The sequence below is a fragment of the Amblyomma maculatum genome, chromosome 4 (genome assembly GCF_055883805.1).
Source record: "Amblyomma maculatum isolate TAMU_Amacu chromosome 4, ASM5588380v1, whole genome shotgun sequence".
NCBI classification, from domain to species: domain Eukaryota; kingdom Metazoa; phylum Arthropoda; class Arachnida; order Ixodida; family Ixodidae; genus Amblyomma; species Amblyomma maculatum.
The window spans coordinates 194,043,709-194,069,284 of NC_139347.1; the positions used below are offsets into that span (position 1 = coordinate 194,043,709).

At 45.9% G+C, this 25,576-nt stretch overlaps 1 protein-coding gene and 1 pseudogene across 1 annotated transcript; one reads left to right on the forward strand and one right to left on the reverse strand.

Moving 5' to 3' along the window:
* Nucleotides 1-592: 592 nt before the first annotated feature.
* On the forward strand, nt 593-1,645 carry LOC146193930 (uncharacterized; annotated as a pseudogene).
* A 14,790-nt stretch (nt 1,646-16,435) lies between these two features.
* Nucleotides 16,436-23,359, reverse strand: LOC146193931 (uncharacterized). Its single transcript, XM_084600657.1, is given in 7 exon segments — nt 16,436-16,552; nt 17,530-17,659; nt 19,004-19,109; nt 19,790-19,853; nt 20,482-20,709; nt 21,171-21,580; nt 23,284-23,359. Coding segments are annotated over 6 exon segments (1,002 nt in total). The 3' UTR covers nt 16,436-16,552; nt 17,530-17,541.
* Between the last annotated feature and the right edge of the window lie 2,217 nt (nt 23,360-25,576).

Here is a 25,576-nt window from a genome sequence, read left to right on the forward strand (position 1 = left end):
ATGATCCACCTGCGGTGGAACTAATACAGCTCCCTTCTCCCGAGCAGTGGGAAGCCGTGCTGGTCAGCTCGGACCCGCAGATTCAACTACGGGCCATGGACTAGCCGCCATCTAGTACGTCTCTCCTTAGACCTGCTTGAGCGACGAAATTAATGTTTTCCAATCCAATCCAATCCGCGAGTGACAGATGCACCGCCTTTCCTTTCCTGTAAACGAATTATAGAACACCGGTGAACTTTGATGCATTCAATGAAATGCTGGTTGTATTCGACAAGGGGCACGCGATGTACTGTTACGACAGGTCATGACGTCACGAGGCGAGTCATTCAAGAGAATGGATATAACGACGGAATACTAAAGAAACTGGAAGGCTACGCCACACAGGTCCTGGGCATATTCAGGAGAATAACATTGAGGGGCTGAGGCTTAAAAGAAAGGAGCTTGATCAGACTTATGCAGGCATATGTCATTCGCCGCATAGGCTACTCTACGCCGTATTTAAACCTTAGAGCAGAGGAAAACGAAATTGGAAGCACTCATTAGACGATGCATCAAGAGGGCCCTGGGCCAACAAATGAGTACATCCACAGCGATGCTGCTCGCTTTGGGGGTACACAATACGTGGGAAGAAATAGTAGAGGCAGTCAGAGTGTTGCAACTCGAAAGGCTAAGCCAGAAAACCACAGGAAGGGCCATCCTAAATATGGTAGGCCTGCAGACAGACAGAGGGATGCAACAAAAGTCGAGCATCCCACAGATATACCGAGATAAGCTAACAATCCCCTCTCTTCCTCGACACATTCACCCCATATACAACGAAGAAAGGAGCCAAGGGAGAGCAGCACTCAAAAAGCGCTTCGAACCACTGGACAGCAAGGCAGTTGTATACGTTGATGCGGCGAGCGGGAAGTCGGGTGCGGCGGTAGCCTCGATAGTCGACGACCGAGGTGATCCAGTATCGGCAGCCACTATCAGAAGCCGCAACTCCGAAACAGCTGAAGAAGTTGTGATAGCGCTCGCTTGCGTAAGAACGCAAGCAAAATTCATAATTAGTGACAAGAAAACAGCCATCCACAGTTAAGCAAAGGGCAGGATCGCACCAGAAGCGGCGCAAATACTGATCGGAAAACAGCTGAATAGAAAAGTCAGCCTAATATGGACTCCAGCGCACGCGTCTGTTCCCGGTAACGAGGCGGCACATGAGTTAGCCCGAGATCTCTACTTTCGGGTAACGGCGGAGCCGCCTGATTGCCAGAACATGAACGAACGTCTGGTAAACTACACAGGAATAGTAGAAAATTATAGACAAAGCAGAAAACTGGTGCCACTACCAGATAAGCGTCGGAACAACAAACCGGCGACCGCATGGCGGCGTCTACAGGCAGGGAATTACATCCAAACGGTCTGTGCCTATCACGTCCAGAAAGATGAGCGACAGGACGATAAATGCAAGCTATATGGGGAGAGAGGGATCCTCAATCACGTAATTTGGAAATGCGCTAGCTCCCCAGGGGCTAAGACAAAAATACTTAGTAGAGAAGCCTGGGAAACCCTTCTGCGGAGCGAGAGCCCAATTCTTCAGAAGCAAGCCATCCACCTTGCGGAAGAGGCCGCAAGGAACCAACACCTCTTTGCCTGCCTCTAATCGCGGAGTTCCCGTCCCCCGTCCCCTAGGCCTGTGTGCCGGGGGCGGAGAGTAGGGGGCCTCCATTCTGGTGAAAATAAAAGTGGTTCACACACACACACACACACACACACACACATACACACACACACACACACATTCATTACGAAGATTACCCCACCGGGCGTCCGATCCAGGCGTCCGCGCGCCCTTTTATTTGAGGCTTCCTCGAACGTCGCACCCAACAGCAAACAGAAGCAGACCCAGATTCCTAGAAGGCGTTAGTACAGCAGGCATTAGCGGTGTTTGGAAACACTTTACAGGATAAAAAAGGCGCAGTATCTGTCAAAATTTTCCGCGTACACATGTACCATGTACCCTCTTTACTCGGAGCATATTTCACCTCTACATTCGTAAAAACGCGTAGCAACTTCCTCGCATGTCTATTACACAGGGAGCTCGAGAATTACAGGAAAGATGCAGTTACCGTCCGGTCACAAACGAGGTACTTACCACTCACTTCGACTGCACAACTTGGCCCATATTAGCGGGATCCGAATGTTGAATTAGGTAAGAACTTTAGAGCAGAAGAGACCAGGAAGGCGCTGCACAACCTCCACAGCTGATCGGCACCACGCCTGGACGGGGTGTCGAATCGAGCCCTGAAGAATCTCGATGACAAATTCGTGGAACAGTTACCGGCATTTATGAACGACTGCTGGCAGCATGGTGCCCTTCCGCACCAATGGAAAACTGCGAGAATGATACTAATCCCGAAACTCGAAAAACGCTGAGCCTCAACCACCTTCGCCTCATATCGCTAACGTCGTGCGTCGGCAAGACCATGAAGCACGAACTGCTTAACCGCTGGCAAGCCCACCTAGAGCACAAAGGGGCATATCCACCATCCATCACAGGATTCCGCCTACAATTATCCATACAGGACGCGGTGATACAACTGAAACACCACGTGCTTGACGGCAAGACGAGAGGCACCAGAGCGATTCTCCGCCTTGACCTTGAAAGCGCATCCGATAGAATCGCGCACTCGGCGACCTTACACCAGATATGGCGGCGAAACCTAGGTGTACGCACGTACAACTACGCTGAAGATTTCTTGACAGAGAGGCGAACTGTTTTAGTAGCAGGGTACCTCCAACTAGAAAAACAAACGTTGGAATCCCCGGCACCCTTCAGGGCTCCGTCATCTCGCCCGCACTCCGGCATACCATATATGCCGACGATATACCCCTTTAGGTGCACAAAGGCAGCGACGGTGATATGGAAACGACACTGCAACTAGCAATCGAGACAATAGAGAAATACGTTGTGGGTACGGGATTACGATGGTCGCCGAAAATTTTGGAACTCCTACTTTACCGTCCCCCGCAAAGGGGCACCACCCGGGAGTGGTCGGAAGGCGACCAAGGGAGAATACGAAGAGATCTAACTACGCACGAGAAACGGAGCAACCATCCCGATAGTGCACACAATTAGGGTCCTCGGCATTGTAATCGAAGCCAACGGCGTCAACGGAGAACTCTGTCAGTTATTAGCGAAAGTTTTTGCCGCTCGCTTCATAAAGTCACCACCCCGCCTTCTGGACTTTCTCTTCGCACCGCCAGCGCCGATTCCGTTCGTCCGTCTGCTGCTTACACAGCGCGTGTAGTTATCGCGGACGTCTTATACGTCGTCGAGTTTTTAGTGCTTGCGTCATGCTCGCATGACTTAATTCTTGGCTGGGATTTTCTTTCCCGCCACAATGCTGTTATTGACTGCGCCCGCGCCCACGTCGCCTTCTCTGCGCTTTGTGATGCGGTTCTTGACCATTCGTCGTCTTTTTCGTGCGCCAAACTTGTTGTCGCCGACGACACCGACATTCCGCCTAACTGTGCTGTGATTGTTCCCGTGTGTGTACCCTTTTCCTTCCATGCGACTGCTCTTTTTGCGCCTTCTCCCATGTTCGCCTCTCGCCGTCACCTCCTTCGTACCTTTGCTATCATTGATATTAACTGCGGTGCCGCAGACATAGTTGTTGCGAATGCCTCCACCGCTGTGGTCCCGCTACTTCGTGGAGAATGCCTTGGTCATATTGAAGTTGCTGACCTCATCTCGCCGTTTGAGGTTGATGGGTATCTACCACAGAGTGCCCACGTAGCCTCCGTAACGCCGATTACTGAGTCTTCCGATATACCAAGTTGGGACCTGTTTCAATCGTCTGTGGCCAGTGACCTCGACCCAACTCACCGTGAACAACTGTTTGCTCTCCTCAACCAGTTCCGTTCTTCGTTTGATGCTCAGACGACTCCCTTGGGCCGTGCGACCGAGGTTGTTCACCACATCGACACCGGCAGTCATGCCCCTCTTCGCCAGCGCCCTTACCGTGTTTCGCCTACGGAGCGCCGTGTTATTGCTGACCAAGTGTTATTGCTGAAGAGGGGTTTATTGTGGGTTATTCGGAGGACTGGAGACGGCGACAGGTGACACAAGGCGATCGTAGAGCGAGGCACAATATCGTCCGAACAAGACGGTCCGAGCTCTCAGTGCGCGCGCCAGCTGATCGGCGTCTTCATCATCGTTAGCTTCGGCGCTGTATCATCTTCTTCCTTACAGTATCTCTTTGGAGCAGGGCTCATTTACCATTCTCTTCCCTTTTAATTATTTCTTGTTCCTTAAAGGTTTCCTTGAATTGCTTCATCGCAGTGCAGTCCTCGATGTCTTCCATTTCTGAATCTTACAGTCTAGGATCTGCACTGGCGGTCTCCTCTGAGAAAAAGGCTTTCTCATCTTCCTCAGTAGGAACAACCTGCTCGATAGTCGAGCCGTCCTTCAAAACCGATTCTTGAATTTCTAGAAGATTGCTGTCCTCTGCTTTAGCTTCATCTGAGCTTTCCTGCTCGCTGTTATTTGACAGCTCTTCCTCCCGGTTAGTCATGTGCTATGACATGGTGCAGTCTAACGTGGAGCTAGAATTCTGACCCTCTTCATCTTATGTCGATTAAACCATGAATGAGGTATCTTGACGACAACTGCCTTCGCAGCTTCGGCGCGACATGTCATCTCGGAGGGCACAGTCTCACTGTCCTGAGAAATTTTAGCTCCAGTTAAGTACTCTATTTCTGAACTTTCTGTTTCAGGAACAGTCTGTTCCACAACTTCCCTCTGCCTTATGGAGCTAGTTTCCACAGCACCTGTAGTGGTAAACGAATCACTCGTTTCGCTGTACCTCCTAATATAGGGAAAGGCAGCCTCCAGAGGCTCGGTGATGCCTTTCAACCGCTGAACTTCAGCCAGCCTCATCAGAAGGATATTTCTATTTTAAGTATTCGTTTTCTTTCTCCAGCCTACGCTTGTTCCATTCTCTCTCTCGTTCTGCTTTAACCTCTCTTTCTTTTTTGTCCACCCATTCTCGCATGTCAGCTCCTTTTAGACCTTTCTCTCGGCCTAACGCAATAACCTCCTTGAGATTCATCTTTAATCTGAACTGCCTAATGCTAACACATCGCACTACTCACTAGACCATCACGACCGCTTCAGCGCGGTACCTCTCGCTATTGCTCTGCTGTTACGCCGTTTACGACCTCTTCGTAAACTCTTAAAACTCTTTCTCCGTCCTCTGAGCTTGAGTGCACCAAATGTCTTGTCGCGGACGCCAGAATAATTGTCACCAGTTAACAATTATGGAGGTTTATTAACGATGCGCCCTTCACAGGGCGCATACTCCCAGACACCTTTAGAGTGAGGGGGGGTAGCTGTTCCGGTCGCACACGAGATGCCCTCGACCTGCGTGGCCAGCTCAGCCGCAATTCAACTACCTTGTGAAGGAAGGGGGTGGCCGTTTGGTGCCCAGCTTTCCCCGTTTCAAGCCAGAGTAAGGGTTGGAGTCAGAAGTAACAAACAAAACAAACTTTATACACAGCAAGACACGATACACAGGAATACACAAACACTAAAATTGCACAGAAGAGCGGTTCACAGAAAAACAAACGCTAAGCATGCAAGTACAGAGGTATTCAATAACACAGAGGCTATACAACACAAATCAAACACGAGAGAGTCACATAAACAAACACCAAATTGCTCACCGTGCACTGTTGCAGTCCGACGCTTCGAGAGTCACGATGTGGCTGCCATTCAAGAGGAGCCCCGCTCCCTTGCAGGTCCGTGGGCTTGCCAGCAGCGGGTGATCCCCGGGAGACCAGCTGAAACACTTGCGAACACGCCGCAATCACTGACTGACTGACTGACTGCTACACAAGCGGCGCGGCCTCCATAAATAGGGGCGCCTTGTCTGTCTGTTAAGGCGCGCTAAGGCTAGCGCGCACACACACTTAGCTTCACTGGTTATAGCGCTCCCTTCTCCCGTCGAGCCACGCGTCGTGATTGGCTAGGTGCCATAGAATGTTCTGGACACGTCTGGCATTTTCCGGGCTGATGAATCAGCGTCATCGCCGGGTGACGAGAAAGAGGGTGACGGCGACGCGTAGAAAGCTACGCGCTCTCTCGGGCGTGTAAGGAGGCTTTTCTAGAACCTTGTGAAAATTTCGATGCGGCACCGCACGGGCTTCGCGCGGCCCCGGCTTAATAAAAATGTGCGCCAATTTGAAGGTTGAAGGTTGAAGGTTTATTTCCGCAACTGATGTTGCGAGGACAGCCAGGGAAAAAGCTGTATAAACAGCTTGAGAGGTCCTGGCTTCGTCTTACAGAGCAGCATTGGCGGCGGCGGAGTACAATACATCAAACAAGATGTGAGGAAAAAAACTAAAAAAAAAAACAAAAAAAACACCGTCGGCACAAAGAAAGAGACGTACTTTGCAGTGCATTGTACTTGTACAGTACAAAACTACATGAACATTTGGGGCAGTTCTTTCAAAGAAATATTGGTAAAATCTATATTTTCGGAGCAGTACAACTGGTTCAGAAGGGTCGGTAAGGTATGCTGCAACATTTGTTTGCCATAGTTTGTGCGGAATTTCTTAACATGCCAAGGTTCTGCGGCGCGGGTATCATACACAGTTCTGCTTTGCTCTAACCCAGCAAGTGTAAGTAAGAAGTCATCCTTTTTCATTATGGCGAGTTTATATTTATAGCACAGCCTATAGTGATACATGGACTTCATTTGTATAATGTTGCGTTGATGGAAAAGGCTTGCAGTGTGGAAGAAATACGGCACTTTACATGCAATGCGTATAATGCGCTTTTGTAAGACAGTGAGTTTGTTAATATTTTCAGCTGTTGTTGTTGCCCACACCATACATCCGTAGTTGGCTATGGAAGAGAACAAAGAGTGGTAAAGTAACATGTTAACTGACGTAGGAAAATTAAAGCAATTTCGGCGCATGATACCAACTGTTCTGGAAAGTTTCTGAACTAAGTAATTAATATGATCATTCCACGACATATCTGCTGCAAAGTAAACGCCGAGAGTTTTCACAGACTGCACAAATTCTATTCTGGTATCGTTTAATTCAATTAGAGGAGGTTCAAAATGTTTATGAAGTGGGTGAGACATGACTGCTGCAGTTTTGCTAACGTTAATCCTTAAGTGATTATCAGCCGCCCAAGTATTTATTTCTTTTAAGGTTTTATTAGCTCGATTTGCGAGATCAGCTGTTGAAGTACCCGAAAAAAATAGGCTAGTGTCATCTGCGTAAATTATGTACTCAGCAGTGCTGTCGATGTTGACAATATCATTAACATAAAGAACAAAAAGAAATGGACCCAAAATGCTCCCTTGCGGAACGCCAGAAGCTACCGCTTTCAACTGGAAGCATTCACCGGCAGTACTAACAAACTGAGACCTATGTCGCAAGTATGAGGAAATTAGCATATGAGCTATGCCTCTGATGCCGTAGTGATCCAGTTTCTTAAGCAGCACAGAGTGATTAACAAGGTCAAACGCCTTTGAAAAGTCTAAAAATAATCCAAGTACCTTTTTTTTTTATTCAAAATTTTTTAGTATGAACTCTTTCTGCGCAAGGAGAGCTAACTCAGTCGATCTGTTTTTACGAAAGCCATATTGAGCGGTAGTGATAATGTTATATCTTTCAGTGAAGCAGGATAGCCGTTTAAAAGTGACTTTTTCGAGGCCTTTTGAAAACACAGGTAAGATTGATATCGGGCGATAGTTCGCCACTTCATTTTTGTTTCCTTTTTTGTATACTACTGTGACTTTTGCCCTTTGCATAAGACGCGGGAAAACGCCGGACACCAAAGATAGGTTGAAGATATGGGCAAGGCAAGGTGCAAGAATGTCGATAGTAAATTTTATGGGCTGTATCTGGAAACCTGACACATCTGTAACAACGTCGCCGTTAATTACTATCATAGATGACTTTTATAACAGTTAGCATTTTATTTTGGTTAGAAATATTACCTGACTTTGGTTTTCGAGCTCATGCCAATTGCGCTATAGTACTGTAATATACTGGTTGCGAACTGTTGCTCCTTATGTGGTTGCCACGGACAGCCTGCATATCTCAGCGCAATATTACTGTGAAGGGGAGGTGATGAAGGGTGGCAGTTCTTGGCCCTATCAGAATGGGATGGTAGGGTAACGCCGCTTGCGGAGGGGCTAGCCAGCCACCAAATTTTGTATGTTGTAGGCCGTCATTGCACCCGCCACTGCTTTGGTGATGGACGGCGGCTGTTGTTGCGGCGCGCGTCTTTCTCTCCCTCTTCTTTTTCTTTCTTCTCTATTTTCTCTTCTGTCCGCACGAGGCAGCGGATGTGGCTCAGCTACAGAGCCAGTAGCAGGCTCGTGCATTTTCTTTTCCTTCTTCTTAAAGCCACAACAACAACAACATTACTGTTCAGAGCACACATCTCCGCAGCCTGAACAATATGGACATAAAGTCATTTAAACTTGATTAATGTGATCAATTATTGTTAAATTAATTATTGTTGCGGTTTAAAAAGCGTTTAGAAGATACTGGCCTAAATATGTCCGTAAATATTCAGTGGGAGAAATTGGACTAGGGCTTACCACCAATTATCTGTGCCGGACCCTTATGAAAATAATGTGGACAAGCCCAAGTGTGGCTTGCGCTATAGAACCCTCATCGGAACTATGTCCTTACTGAGGGGCTAACCGACTAGGGCTTCCCATAAATTATCTGTGCCGGAACTCTATGAAAATAATGTTGCAAGCCAAAGTGCGGCTTGCGCTATAGACCCGCATCGGTCAAATGTAATTATTTTAAGGGCTGACCGACTAGGGCTTCACATCAATTATCTGCGTTGGACCCCTATAAGAATAATATGCATAAGCCCAGGTGCGGCTTACCCACATTATTCTCATAGGGGTCTGACACAGATAATTAATGGGAAGCCCTAGTCGGTCAGCCCTTCAGCCTACAATCTCCAGGGATAGGGCAACTTGGGATACCCTGCTGCGATGCGCGGACCCTGCGATCCAGCACCGCACTGTCCATCTGGCGGAAGAGGCCGCAACTAGCCAAGGGCTACCTGCCAGCCTCTAATCCGCGGGCGCACGACACCCCGTCTTCCTCGGAAAATTGCGGCTTGCGCTATAGAACCCTTATCGGTTTTCCGTCATTATCTGTGGGGCTGACCGAAATAAAAATTAAATGTTCATCCAGAGCGGCTGCCTGAATCCGTCGAAAGTAGGCCCATCGGAGGAGTTGGCGGGACGTGCACTCTTAGCAGTGCGGTAAAAATGTGGGCAGTCCCACAAGGGCAGAGGCCCATACCCACCCGACCACCAAGCCAAACGTAACAACGTGCAGCAGAGTGGAGGTGTGGCTATGGAGCCGGCATGTAATTCGAGACGAGGGCCTCGAGGTTCCTGAGATTTCAGTGGACATCCTGCCTCTCCCTGACCCTTCCGCTACACGCCTGGTTGCTGGCCAAGGGCTCCAGCTAGCTGATTGTTCCCCGATGACTGTCCACAGAACACCGAGTCTGTCTTCTGACTGGCACTGACCACTACTGGGACGCCGTTACAGGAGGTGTCAAGCGGATCAATAAGAAGCTCGTCGCAATAGAGGCTATTTTTCGGTAGACACTTCAAAGGCAAATTGGCAAAAAATACAGCGCCGACCTGCTCACGACGACCGGAGTCACGCGCGTGTTGGTGACCACCGAGCAAGATGACCTCTCCTGTCACCTGAAGTCATTTTGGGAACTAGAGCATCTTTGACTAGTCGACACAGGAGTCACAAAAAAGGAAGACAATGTTCTGCGAAGCTTCAAAAGACATTACTTACAGAGACGGCAGTTATCAGGTCACCCTGCCGTGGAAGGAGAATGCCTCAAATTTAGCCGACAGGGCCGAAGCTGCGCAGAGGCTGCAGTCATTAACAACAAAGCTTAAGAGCAATGAAGACGACATGAACTCTTACGACAAAGCGCTGAAGGAATACCTGAGAGACGGGAAGATGTAGAAAATGGGAGATGAATGGGTTTTCTTAAACACTGCATAAGGGGCACCAGACGAACGTAGGAAGAAGAAAACGAAAACGCCAAAGCGCTTTCAGAAATTATGATCCACACAAGTTTGAGGAGAATCCGCAGCTGTCTCGCTCCTACCCCGCGAAGACGAGGGAAGCGTGATGTCTGATGCGGCCTGAACATGCCGAAGCCACATCAGACAGCCATCCCCCTCTTCCCCCTTTCTTTCTTTCATGTTTCGCTCCTCTACAGTGCTGTCTCACCCTCTACAGTGCTGTCTCACTCTTATAAATAAACATTCGTCTCGTGGCCGTTGCCCATCGTGTGTGCATCGTTTTTTTGTGGCTCCTGCGTGCGTGGCCCATCCTCCCGAACGACTCGCGCGCAGTAATAGGGAATCGCAGAGCGAGCCTGCTAGCATTGTTCGCTCGCTATAGTGCGACACCTAACTAACCTAACAAAAAAAAACTTGTAACTGCACGGACTCCTCAAAGACTTCTCTCCCTGACTGTGCGTGATCTGCATCACGCGCCGCCATCTGCATGATCTGCGCCGTTAGAAGACCGCACGGAATACCGTCTTCGTTTTCAGTCGGGAGATACTTGATGCCGCCCGCGTTACTAGGAAATGAAAATCCTTCTAAAAATTGTTTTAGAGGACGTCTAGAAAGAACTCTGCATCCCAAAATACAAGAAAACATGCTGATTGGTTTTATCCTGTTTGCGCATAAATCATTCGAGTCTCCAAGGCAAAAATGTCATTGCTCTTGCAACCATGCTTTACCTGCAAAGTTCCGCTATGTAGTATAAAATAGAATTTTTGGGCTATTGAAGTAATGTCCATCTTTAAACCTCGTTTTAGCAAATAATGAACTTGGTCTGCACTGTACATGGACAATAGAACTTATGGCTAAAAACAGCGCTGGCACAGGACAAATGAGGTCTCCTTCGTCTCGTGTTAGCACGGTTTTAGCCACAAGTTCATGCACCAATCAGCCCAACTTTCCGCCCTCTTATTATAGAACCTTTAGAATATTGGAGGAAAAAGTGAGTGACACATATCTCTGCTAATTGTTTCTCAGGTCACCATAACTGAGAAAATAAGATAAAAACCACTATCCACCACAGGAACGCGCGGCTTCTCTCGAGCGAAGCACCGTACGACTCTCATTGTACTGCGGTACTATTACGGCAAAAATAATTCAGTCCTCGCCGTACTAGTGCAGTGGTTAAGTCGTTTTCCTACTCTGCCTAAGGATGCGGGATGGAATCCCTGCCGGGACGATCGCGTTTTGACTGAGCCGGTGAGCTTGGCGCTCATATGGTGTGCGACGCGAGTGCACGTTAAAGAACCCCGGTAGTCTAAATATCCGGAGGCCTCCCCTGCGGCGTCTGTCACAGCTCGAGCCCCTTTACATCGTCTTACTCCATATACGATAAACCAATGTAACTAATAAACCAGTGCAAACGTAATTTTCAGCCATTTTATTGTTTTTTTAGAATAAATAACCTTTATTATTTGAAAGAAGTTCTGCCAACTTTTACACTTCACCGCCGTCACGCGACCTCCTCGCCTCCTCTTCGCCCTTGCATGTCTATTCCTTCAGAGGCGGATGTCTGCCTGCTTTTCTGCGCTATATTATCGCTCTCCCTGCTGTTGACCACTCTGAACCACCTTTTTTCTTGTGCGTATATTATGTAGTACTGTTGTGCATATGGCTGCTGCAAGCGGCCTGAAAATGGCTATGCGATTTTCATGATATCTCAACTAAAGCATGACGGCTTGCTCAAAAAGCAGAGGCTGCACAACAATCGTGCCGGAGTTCCCGGGATCGAATCCCGGCCTCGGCGGCTGCGTTTCGATGGAGGCGAAACGAAGAGGCGTCGTGTGCTGTGCGATGTCAGCGCACGTTAAAGATCCCCAGGTGGTCGAAATTACTCCGTAGCCCTCCACTATGGCTCCTCTTTCTCTCTGTCCACTTTCATTCCCACCTTCCTCCCTTCCCTTACGGCGCGGTTCGGGTGTCCACAGAGCAAGTGTGACAGTTACTGCGCCTTTCCCTTCCTGTGAACCAATTTATAATTTATTATTATTACAACAATCGTGGAAAGAACTTACCATAAAGAACGCCGTTTTTTGCAAGTTACGGCGCCTTTCCCACTGCTCGCATCAAAACGTTACATAACACTGCGTTTTTAGCGTTGCAGTACTGCACCCCTCATTCTTACAAAATCCCAATTTCTGAAGCCAATTTGACCTTTGATCTTTCCATGGGCATGCCCACAGAAACTAGTGTGACCGATACTGTGTGCCCCGCCGGGGTGGTACAGTGGTAAGACGCCCGACTACTGTCCGGAGTTCCCGGGTTCGAACCCGACTTCGGCGGCTGCGTTTCGATGGAGGCGAAACGAAGAGGCGTCGTGTGCTGTGCGATGTCAGCGCACGTTAAAAATCCCCAGGTTGTCGAAATTACTCCGAAGCCCTCCACTACGGCTCCTCTTTCTCTCTTTCCACTTTCACTCCCACCTTCATCCCTTCCTTACGGCACTGTTCAGGTAGGTGTCCACATAGCAAGTGTGACAGATACTGCGCCTTTCCCTTCCTGTGAAGCAATTAATATTATTGTTATTACTGTGCCTTTACTTAGTTACTTTAGTTAGTTAGCTTACTTAGTTACTTTAGTTAGTTGGACCACACCAGACGTGTGGGATCAAGGGTCGATCCATTGTTTCCAATGTGCATAAAGTGAGGAGTGTGCTTGAGTGCTGTGATCACACAAACAGTTGTGTAGCCATCCTTCAGTTGGATCTGGAGAAAGCATTTGATTGTGTCTCACATGAAATCCTGTTCTGCATACTCGACCATGGGAATGTAGGGTCCGTCATTCGCGAGGGAGTGGCCATGGCGTACCGAAGCTGTACAACAAGATTGATTGTAAATAAGAGTTTGGGGGCCCCCATAAACGTGCAGCGATCGGTGCGCCACGGTTGTCCCCTCAGCCCTCTGCTATTCTGCATTTACATTGAGACACTGTGTTTAAATATCATAGAAAACGACAAAATTCGTGGCTTCCAGTTGCAAGCTGCAGAGGTTAAGCTGCTGGCATATGCGGACGATGAGGCTGTATTCGCAGTGAATCGCGAAGGGGTAATCGAGGCCCTGTCGTCTGTAAAAGAATTCACAAAGGTTTCCGGGAGTAAAGTTAATTGGTGAAAGCCCCTGGGGCTTTGGCACGGAGAATGGCCAACGATGCCCAAGAAGTTCGCAAACATGTCCTGGGTGACAACACCAGTAAAGTACTTGGGCATCCCACTAGATAGTTATATAGTTATCGCGATAGCGAATCGTACTGTAGGGCACAGACTCAAGCCATGCTGGAAAAGGTGGAGGGGTGGAAAGGGCAACAATTGTGAGTTTTCGCCAGGGCCACAGTTGCAATATGTTTTTTATGTCGAAGCTGTGGTACGTGATGCAAGTGCTGCATTGTGCAAGGATGAACGTACAGAGACTGCACCGGATATTTGCCATTTTTGTGTGAGCAGCAGAATGGGAACGATGTAGCCGGACCAGTTTGTTTAGGCGGGTGAAGGACGGTGGACTGGGTTTGGGGCCTTTATTTCTACGACAGATTGTCAGCAGACTTCTTTTTGTCCGCGATGTAAAAGATCCATTTTTGCGTACTGTGCGCCAATTAAGGCTCGGAAATGCACTGCCGGACTTTGTTGTCTCGATCGAAAGTGTATCGGGACGCATTTTTTGTTAGTTTAGAGAAGTTCTCGCTAGTGCGCGATTTCTGTCTGTTCGATTTTCTTATGAATATTTATCTTGTGTTAGCAGGAAGAAGCTGTACAAGGATTTGTGTGACGTAGTTCTTCCCATACCAATGTACAGGGCCTTATACAGTGGAGGACCAGGACGCGACGTACTTAAGCAGGTGAAGGCGATGCAGGTGCCGCCAAATGCAAAAACGTTTTTCTTTAAGTTACACACGGAAACACTGCCAGTAAAGAAGTTCTTGGAAGGGAAAATTTTATTTTTACCTTGGGTTTCGCATTGTTTAATTTGTAAACAGCCAAAAACTATAGACCACGTTTTCCTACATTGTTGGGAAGGGGTATACTTTTGGGATATTTTACAAAGGACTTTAAAAAGGAATTTCCATTAGACTCGCATGGTATTAGGTACTTGCCAGTAGAGAATGAGGATGGGGTGCCATTTGACCTTATTATGCTAATGGTCCTCCACTGTATTTGGCGCTCGAGAATGGCAGGATACTATTGCGATCCTGACGCACGGCCAGCACGGATCTATTTTCGGGAAAGCATGAATAGATATACTGAAATTCGGAAACTTGCTCCCGAAGCTCCCGAGTGGCTCGGAAGATTGGAGCTATTAGTGACCCTAAGAGAATGTTAGGTTGGTGCAGTGGTAAGACGCCCGACTACTGTGCCGGAGTACCCGGGTACGAACCCGACCTCGGCGGCCGCTTTTCGATGGAGGCGAAACGAAGAGGCGTCCGTGTGCTGTGCGATGTGAATGCACGTTGAAGATCCCCAGATGGTCGAAATTACTCCGTAGCCCTCCACTACGGCTCCTCCTTTTCTCTTTCCACTTTCCCTCCCACCTCCCTCCCTTCCTTTACGGCGCTGTTGAAGTGTCCACAGAAAACAAGCGAGACAGTTACCGCGCCTTTCCCTTCCTATAAATCAATCACTTTCCTGCAAGCCAATTATAAAGCGCCGGTGAACTTTGATGCGTGCAATGGAGCGGTGATTGTGTTCGACAAGCAGCACGTCATGTACCGTGTGCAGCGGAAATACTCTAGCTTTTACATTTCACCCCTGCAGATTCTGCAGCACTTTCGGAACTTTTAGAGCTGCAGCACACATGAAATGTATGGTCTGGAATCATGGCGGCCTGATTAACGCAGCAAAATAACGTTTAGTATTAGATACACAGCAAACAATCCTATGAAAACGGCCTGCTGCTGCACGATATTCCGTTCCTTCCTGTATTTTTATTCTTGCTGCTTGCTCCTCATTTCATTTGCTGTGGTAATCTCTGAATTGAATAAAGTGAGCTCCTCATCACGGCTGAATATACTGTAGGGGCTCCATTATTTTGGAATCTATTGACTTTTTTACATACTGAAATCAAGGAATATAAAGCCTAATTTATGCTGCCACGATATGTGGGAAGGCACAGTCTCTCGATTGCATTTGTTGTGATTATTGTAGAATGCCTTGGGGGCTTGTTTCACTAAATTTCGAACTAGTGACGTTTAGAGGGTTTGGTTTGAGTTTGGGGTTTAACGTCCAAAAGCGACTCAGAGAGACGCTGAAGTGGAGGACACTGGTAATTTCGACCACCTGAGGTTCTGTAATCTGCACTGACATCGCACAGAACACGGGCGCCTAGCTTTTCCCCTTTATCGAAAAGCGGCCGCCGAGGCCGGGATCCGGTCCCGCGACCTTGGGCACAGTAGTCGAGCACCCTAACCACAGCGCTGACCCGGCGGGGATCTTATAGGAGCTAGTCTTTCTAGCTAGCAATTGGAGGCGTGCGTCAATTACTTAACTACAATGAATGCTGGCCATGTAAAACCATGATAAGTACACTGTAAAAAAAATTTCGCCGATTTACGTAGAAACATGGAGGTAATTTATTGCCGAGCTGTTTCCGTATTTCATATAACGGACGTTCCTAATATAACGTAAAACCGTAAAACGGACTCTGTTAATTGGTTACAGAATCTCTGTTTCCTGATTACAGCATGATGTTTATTTCTGCATTATAAGGTTTCCGTTTTCTGAATACAGCATTGAGTTCATTTCTGCTTTACAGAATTTCTGTTTTCTCAATACAGCATCAAGTCCAAATTTCATTTATAGGGTTTCTGTTTTCTGAATACAGCATTGAGTTTATTTCTGCTTTACAGAATTTCTGTTTTCTGAATACAGCATCACGTCCATTTTTGCATTATAGGATTTCTGTTTTCTGAATACAGCATTTAGTTCATTTCTGCTTTACAGAATTTATTCCTTCTGAATACAGCATCAAGTCCACTTCTGCATGACCGAATTTTCCTTTTTCTAATTACGTTAAGCAACCTGTTGCACAGACCTTCTTTTGCAATTATGAAGCTGTCTGCTTTCTGAGTCACGTGCACAATCAACAAAAAATGAAATCTGTTCTTTTACCGACAGTACAGCATCGGCTGGTACAGTTTGTACAATGCAGCCGATGGGATATGATTGTTGATTTCTTTTTAGGAAGAATGTTGGTGTTCTTTCAGCATGCAGTTGAAGTGAGAGTAGCGTCGGTGACCACATGTGAATTTTGGGATTTATCTAGTGAAGAAGCATGCACGCATGCAAATTGTGTAGGACTTTGTATGCAAATATATTTAACACCCATTCAATGGAACACGTACATACGGTTTATTTCCCTTCGTACATTAAACTGCCTTCGGGGTATGAATCCTCTTTTGTAATCTGCCATTCTGTCTGAGATCCTCTGAAAAGCACAAAAAAAAAATAGTTTGTCAGAACCATAAGATTCTAGGCACTGGAAAAAGATGGAGAATTGGTTTGGTTTGGTTTGTGGAGTTTAACGTCCCAAAGCGACTCAGGCTACGAGAGCCGCCGTAGTGAAGAACTCCGGAAATTTAGACCACCTGGGGTTCTTTAACGTGCACTGACATAGCCCAACACACGGGCGCCTTGCTTTTCACCTTTAACGAAAAGACGAAAAATGTTGTTTTCAGCACTTCTAAGGCAGTGATAAAATTAACACCTGAGTTTCTAGAATTCGACACAAGAAATAAAATAAATTATGAAAAATATGGATATATTGTAGAAACTAACATGCAAAGAAGGGATGTAAGACATATAAAAACCTTTTACTGATAATTTGCACGCTTAGATAGGGTAAAGGACTTGAGTTTGAACTTAAACAAAAACTGAGTGACTATCAGTGATCTTAAATGTACCACTGTACAAGGGGAAAATTATTGCAGAAGTCAGAACCATTTTTGGTAGGTCAGCTGTTTCAGTTTTTCCATGAGCAAACGTTCGACAAATGGGACGCTGGCATTTGAATGTTACCCCTGGACGTTCATTTTTCTCTGTACTCAATACTGGGAACCAAGTGGCACATGTTTCGAATGTATTACTACATGCTAAATCTGCCATGCCTTTTACTTTCTCTATGTAAAAAAGGTAAAATATTTGTTGAAAGTCATGCACGAGATGAAATGGGAAAAAACCTTAAGTGATGCGGAAACGCAGAATTTTCAGTTATTACACTGTTTCCAGGATCATGGTTGAAGACACATAAATATATATATATATATATATATATATATATATATATATATATATATTTAAATGAGGAGGCATCAGTTGTTTTTAACATAGCAAGAATTCATCAAAAAAGATCAAGATAGCCATGAAGGCATGCAGTCAAGATTAACCATGAGAAAATTGACATACATGCTTAGTGTATCAGGAGATGGAACGAAGCTTCTGCGCCAACTTCATAACTGTCGAATGGACGCTGGTGAGTGACTTCTTTCCGCCTCGCCACTTGCTCCCTGACAAGGGACTGATGAAAAATATTTGCCTGTAAAACAGAAATGACTTGTTTTAATTATGTTTGTTTTACCAAAGAATACATTGTAACATGCTTGTTATGTCTGTTGCTTAGTATTTCATAAACCGTATGAAACACTGAATAGTTGGCTAAGTAGTTCTGCTAGAATATTCAAAGGCAAACAAACGTTTCCGGTGCAACTATTTAACATTCATGCAATTCTTGAACACTGATGTGTATCGCTGATTGCTTACTATTCCAAAAACTTCGGCTGCAGAAAAAGGTGAAATAGTGGCTAAACAACCTGTAAAAATTCTTTCAGTTATTTATATATCTCTGGATATAAGTAAATAAAATCGTAATGTACAGTGGCATAGATTCACGTATTCTGCAATACCCCCAACAAAAGGGAATTGCAAACGCGCACAAAGTCACAGGTGTATATTTTGTTGGAGCTACGAGAGGTTGCACACTAATAGAGCTTAAATTATGTGCAAAAATATTTCGTAGATTTTTCTTACAGTAAGGAACAGATCTGGCCATCACATCGGTGCATGTCAGTAACGTGTCTATTAAAAAGCCCTTGGGCTAGGTGTTTAGAAGGCTCTTGACGAAAGTGACAAGGGCACGTTGTGCGGCCTAGTCCCGCGAGGCAAGCAAAATGAGCCATGGTGGGGTTCGAGGCAAAGAATAAGTGGGAGACTAGAAGTCTGTATGGCGTTGTGTGAGGCAATGTTCTATATCTGCTTATATATGTAAACAGCTAGGGCACTGTGACATGGAATAGTGTTCGTACAAATAAAGTTTGGCTGCTGTGTGAAGACGGAATTGCTGAAGGATGTACTTTTCACTGATCGATAAGGGTGGGCATCCTAAGTGGCAAGTTAGCTGAGTCAAATCACTGGTGCGTGCATTATTCATAGCCTATCGCTTTGTACACTGTCTGCATTCACCATCGTTGGGCTCGTCCATAGGAGCCTCAGCACCCGGTTTACAATAGAGCAGGCAAGCTAGTAGTAAGCCAGCTCATAGAAGTGCCGCAGAAATTATATTTTCTTGCCTTCACCACTGCTGAAATTGACAAGATAGGGAATACTATTTTCTTAATGAAATAGTTGAGTACTGGAAACAAGACTAGTAGCGTTACATGCATTAGTATATACAGCACATAATTATAAATCAGTTCTAAAAGCAACAAGAAAAGTAAGGCCAGGAGGAAAAATATTTTCAAATGGTCCTTTAAAGGCACTATCCTGAAATACTTCGCCTCAACAAGTACAATAAACGAAGAATCAAGTGTTAAATGGAGAAATGACATTCATCCCATATATACGATACAACCAAAAAAAAAAAAAAAAACGATAAGAGCCTCACCTCTGGATAAATTCCAGCGTCGTTGCCGCTGGCTCTGCATACTCAAGATTCAGGACTTATTACAGCACGAAAAGCAGGCAAGCTGCCTCACTGATTGATGCTGGCTCTATAAATACAGCCTCCTGTTCAAAAACACTCACTGGTTTCCATATATGGTACCTGAAATAGAATAAACATTTTTGTTTTGCTTCTAATGCAACACAGTGCCAGTGCTTTATTTAAAGTAGACCACAAAGTGAAGGCATCATACGCACTGGTGCTGCCAATTTGAAAGGAGCAGGTAATTTGCAAAAAAAAAAAAAAAAAATGACAAATTTTTGGTCAATTTTTAAAAACATAAATATTGACTTCAGTATTGTAAGCCATAAAGAATGCTAGTAACAAAAGAAAGAAAGATGTGCCTGTCGCGCAAAATTATATAGTAATCATTATTTGAATACTGGAAGTGGCAACTTTGTCCCATTCTTTTACGGAAGTCTATGCCTTCAAATGGTCATTTTGACTGAAATAGGAACAAATAGTGATCTTGTATAATGCTCGCATATCTACAGTTTACAAGAACATATACCCATACTCATTGGTTAGATATATGACAATATCTCGTAACCTATGAAGACAGCTTCCCAAATTTAAACCGTAATTTAATTTGATTAGTTAGCCTTTTTGTGAATGAAGAGCTAAGCAATCCAGTAAAAGGCGTGCATCACTACAATTAGTCCAATCACACAATCTGCTGCCGCATCCATATGTACAAAGCATGATAATAAATACCATCATCAAGCTTACCGAGTACAAATATAACTGGCGTGGACGGCAAATCGGAGATCCTGGATGTAATGCTCGTGCCTTCCTGATAAGAGACGGGAGTAAAATCGTATTCATATGGTAACGAACAAGAACAGTTTATAGTGCTCCAAAACAGTGATAACTGACTAACTTTATAGCCATGTTTCTTTACTCAGCCGATGAACCGAATCCTTTGGTTTCTAGGAACATATACACGGCAAACAATACAGCTGCGGATATTCCGACAGTCACCTGCAGATTTAACTTCAATGGTGCAGCTCTATTCCATACTACAGATGCTAAGCATTTCAACAAAAATAAAACGGCGCTGACAGGTGTACCTTTTTTATTTACAACTAAGAAGTTTCCTTTCTTTGATGGGTTCCATGCTCCTATTCCGTATAGCCATAAGCATCACTCTTGCAAGTAGAGAAGAGTGGTGCCAGCATATGGTAGCTACCGAACCTAACAAGCATACTGAAAAGACGTAAGGGAATTCAAACTGCAATAATCAAGGCTTCTAATAATTAGTTCTTTCTTCTTTCTTTCATATAGTTCCAAGTTTCAATGAAAAAAGGCCATGAAGGCTGTTAGGTTATACCTGACACCACAATAGTTTCACATTATTTTACATTCTCCAAAATGGATTGCTCAGGATTCACTACTGAGGTACAGTGGGGTTTATAACTCACTTCAAAGATACGGTAGAGAGCACGAGGGTCGTCCTTGAAGTATGCGGCAAGGAGATGCATTACCACATCTGCCTCAGCTCTGATGTTGCTTTTTGTTTCTTCGAGCTGCCGCTCTGCAAGCAGGTACATGATTTCCTTTGAAGGTGCGCTGTCAAGGTACTTCACAAGGAGTGGAGCGCATATTGCAATACTGTCCTGAAATGTGGCCTGGAATAAATTAAAACATTTTTTTTTTCATCATTGGCAAGCAAAGATTATTGGTAGGCTTCAATGGCAAAAGGCAAATGTTTGCTTTGACATGTATGCAGAAATTTAAATTTGCAGCAAGAAACACTGCAGTACGCTACCAATTTTCTACGGCTATCACAGTATCACCATTGAATGTGATGCGGGTCTGGCAGTCCTAAAGCAAAGAAAAAAATTATCGGGAAAAAATTTAACATTTAAAAGTTCTCATAAAATGATTCCCATTTACATCTTACTGATTAAATTTAGCTGCAGATCTTCACCACCCTAGGATTTCCACAACTTTCGCTGCTCTGCACAAGGTCTGTACTTGTAATGCTCAAATTTTTCATTCGCAAAAGCAAGATCTTTCACAGCATAGCTTGGTTTCCTCACATATCAGTCAGCAGAACTGAATATTCACGACTCCAACTTGTACACTGCAGCCATTCTCCTTATCTTGCCTGAACATCTTTCCCAAGAAAGTCATGTGCGTGACTGTAGAAGAATGGTCTGTGAAATAACAATGGCCATTCTTCTTTCACTTGGGCTGTGGTATGCACAGGGTTAGCCGAGTTGATGAACACCCGTTGGTAAAAGTATGTTTCTTTCATGTACGCCATTGCAAGCGGCACGTCTATATCTCTGAATGTTTTCCTTCCTTCCTTTTTCAAGAAATCAATTGTTTCATGGTCATTTTCGGCAATTGGCTTTTGAACAGGCTGCCAGTTCTGACAGCCATAGCTGCTGCTCTTACTTTTCTTAACTTGTTTTTTGGTCTGCTGCAGTGCCTGTGTTTCACGATGCAAATTTTCTACTCTGTTCTCTATTTGAAATGGTCCACAATATGTGACACAAGCTTCATCCGTAATGACTCATATCTCCCGCAGGATGGCACAGTACACAGGAAGGCAATATTTTCTGTTTCAGCATGGTTTCTGTGGTGCCTGAAGACATGGCTTCTGAAGGTTCGGCAGTTCTTGAAAGTAGCACCGTACGGACTGATTGGACATAAGGCTCCACCGAGTACACTACTATGATAAGAAAAATGTTCAAAGTAGGCCAGCCAGAAAAGCTCTGCGCACATCTCGGGCATCTGTTCATCTTTCAGCACCATCCGGTAATAATGCTATAATAAAAAATAAGTTGTCATATAATTTACAAACAAGCTGTCATACGAAGACCACCCCGCGCAAAACCCTCTGAACAATCAGCACCATGTCTTGTCACCTGCCAAAGCCACGCCCGTGATTTTTCGCTGACAATTAGCCGGATTTTCTGCTAATCGGCAACTTTAACGCTATCGCATTAATATTGCATACTGCGGTCGAACAGCTCCAGTTGAAAACAAACTTCCACGGTAAACGAGCGGCTTAGTTCGCGATTGACAAGTGGTTTATGCCTCCTTGAATCTGATCACCGCAGCTGACCGAAATACAAGCCAAGGTGCTGCTGTGTGCTGCTTAAGTACCGCTCAACACCGGATGTTCGTTTAGTCGGACAGTGCTATAAAATAGTTTCGATATTGTCCGAGTAGTTCCTCTGTCTGGACTCATCATGCGGAGAAACGAAAATCATATGAGCAATGCAAATAAACAAGTTTGTAAAGAGAGCGCGCCCTGTATCGAAATTGTTCACTGAATAAAACGTTTGCACTGCCTGAATGGCGCCTTTGCGAAGCGCGCAGCACTGCTCTTAGACACCCGGACGAAGCCAGTCACGAGTTGCACCTCAAAGACAATTGTAAGATTGTTCTCACATGTTAGGCAAACACGTTGTCCTTTTTTGCTCGTCGGTGATCCAGATGTATTCGCAAGCGCACAAGATGGCTGGGTCGTCAAAGATAAAAAGTTGCAATGCAGTATCGCAGTCCAGACGTTCAGCTCCACACGTCCACGCCCTGTGCTCACTTGAAAAAGGCGCGAGAACGCAGTGCGCAACCGCTACGGCGCATGCGTCATTGCCCTAGCGACGAGGGGACGAAGCAGTCGTCGGCGCGGGCGCGGGCGGCTTTATGCAGCAGACGGTGCGGAGTAAGCGCGAAGGCGTGAGAACGTTGTTCTCCGCTGGGAGATGACACGTACAAGGCGTGATTAAAGAAAAAAAAATTGGCTTACATCGAATCGGCCAACACGGCGACAACCGAAGAGCCTGGGAACGCCGACTTCTAGAGCAGTTTTCTATTTGTTTTTATAGTAAATGGCGCAGTACCCAAGTTCTATGTACAGTACCTCTCACTTGTCGGTGGGCGCAGAGCCGGGAGGGAAGAGGTGAACGAAAGAATGAAAAAAAAAAAGTACGCCAGCGGAGGTTTCGATCTCAACTTACACTGAGACCGCATAGCAGACGGGCGCACCTGTATTTTGACTCCATTGCAATACCGCCGCCGCGGCCGCGATGAAAGCGCTTCTGCGATCACCGGCCGAGAGCGCATTGCTTTGCGCGTTAGGTGATGCTGCCGTGTGTACTATGCTTGACAGCAGCAGCATCCGACCAGAGGAGAAACGATGCGCGGCTTTGGAATGGTGCAGGTGGTTCGAGAAGCCCAGCCCGGCGGGAAGGCGTGGGAGCATGTACAGTGTGCATGCTTGGGGATCTTCCATACTTGGGCATGCGGGCGTCGCAGTGGCGTGAACTCCTCCTTCTCATCCATGCCCGGTTCACGGATTTTCAATACGTATTGAATAAAACGGAAGCGCCTGAAATTCGATTCACGGATGTTCAATACTTATTGAGTAACACGGAAATGTCTGAAATGCTTATAAGGACATTCTCCTTCATCCGTGCGCCAATTCTCGGATGTTCAATACGTATTGAGGAAAACAGAACCGTTTGATGTTCTTTTAAGGAGGTTGTCTACGTAAAATTACGGTTTTTTTTTACAGTGTAAGCCCGCGGGACTGCTGATATTCAGCACTTGGTATTTCACATAGTGTTTTTGTTTTCAATTTTCGGATGTGTTTTGCTTCCACGCATGAGTATGTTTTTTGTTTGTCAGGGATACGAACAATATACAGGTGGTTTTCACGTGATGGCTTATTGTTATCATGACTACTAGGTGCTGACAGGGAACCTTGACTTGAGGGCTGGTGCTCGAAACCCGCATTTCGTGCTTCATTTTTTCTTTGGGAAGCGTTTCTCATTGATGGAAAGCCAGTTAGGATCATTGCATCACTTTGATGCAATTAAAAAGCTCCAACAATTAATAACGATTATGGTTAAGATATAATAATATGAGAATATTTTGCAGACAAGAATTCTAAGCACTGTAATACATTAGCGATTTTAATTTTATGCAAGATTTTTTTTCACCTTACCTGAGTAGTTGACTCACTCTGTATGTTATAGTTACCCTTCACACATGACCAGCGTGAACCGCAACTGTTGTATTCAGATTACAGACTGCAACTCAAAACCCATGATCTTTCTCACTGAGAAGAGAGAGCTATGGAAAGTCGAGGCACTCATGAGTAATTCATTTTGTGCGGGAACATTCTAAATATGACCTATTTCACACATGCATGCAGAAGCCAAAACGTTTGAAGGAGTTCAATAGTTAAGCCTATTGTTAAGTCTGCTGTTACAATTTGTGACAACCGGGCAAGACGTGAACGACAGGCCTAAGATGTTGGAGCAGGCAGAGTTCCGAAAACAGCGCGTGAGCCGACTTCAGTGTCCTCTGCTTCCAAGCACACTACGAACATAGGAACACCAGGTGGCATTACTCCCCTTTAAAAAAGAAAAAAAGAAATCGGAGACGGAACGCGAACGATGGGCAAAGCAAGCTAAAACAAAGATCAGCAAACGAACAGAACAGATAATGGAGGCGGGCTGAGGTGTCCTATGCAACAACGACACAAGCACATAGCACACTACCGCGGAAATAGGGTTTCGTGCAGACAAGGTTTACGACCTCGGAGCGTGGTTGCCGATTAAAGGGCTGCACAGTACCCGCTGGAAGAACTTCTTATGTCACTTCCGTGACACGGCGCAGAACTTCGTAAGGTCCGAAGTAACGGGAAATTAGTTTGTCACACAAGCCGGGCAGCCTCACTGATGTCCACACCAAAACATTCTCTCCAGAATGATATGTGACGTGTCGATGACGGAGGTTGAAGCGGCGTGCATCCGTGCTCTGCTCTTGCTGATTGTGAATGCGCGGGCAAGTTGGCGTGCTTTCTCAGCGCGCTGAGCAAACTGCTCGATGTCTAGCGTGAGTGGATGGTCATCTTTGCAGCTCGGAAGCATGGCATCCCACATCGTCCGAGCGTCACAACCGTAGACTTGGCGAAATGGTCTAAAGCGCGTCGTCTCTCGGGTGGCCATGTTGTGGGCATATGTGAAGTAGGGGAGAACCTCATCCTAGCTTTTGTGCTGCGAGTCTATGTACATTGCGATCATGTCGGCGATGGTTTTGTTGAGTCTCTCCGTGAGGCCATTCGACTGCGGGTGATATGCAGCGGTTTTTCGGTGGCTGGTATGACTAAGCTCGAACACCTCGTCCATGAGCTGGGCCATAAAAACGATGCCTCGATCGGTGAAGACTAGGGACGGTGCGCCATGACGCAACATGATTTGCTGCATAATGAACTGAGTGATCTCAAATGATGTGCCACGCTGCACTACCTTAGTTTTCGCATGCCGTGTGAGATAACCAGTCGCGAATATAATCTATTTGTTACCCGCCGATGACAGCGGAAATGTGCCCAGAAGGTCGATGCCGACTTGATCAAACGGCGTCCGAGGTGGATTAATAGGTTGAAGCAAACCCGCGGGATTAAGAGGCGGCAACTTTCGACGTTGACACTCGCGGCAGCCTCTGATGCAACGATGGACGGCGTCAGAAAATTTTAGGCCAATAATAGGCTTG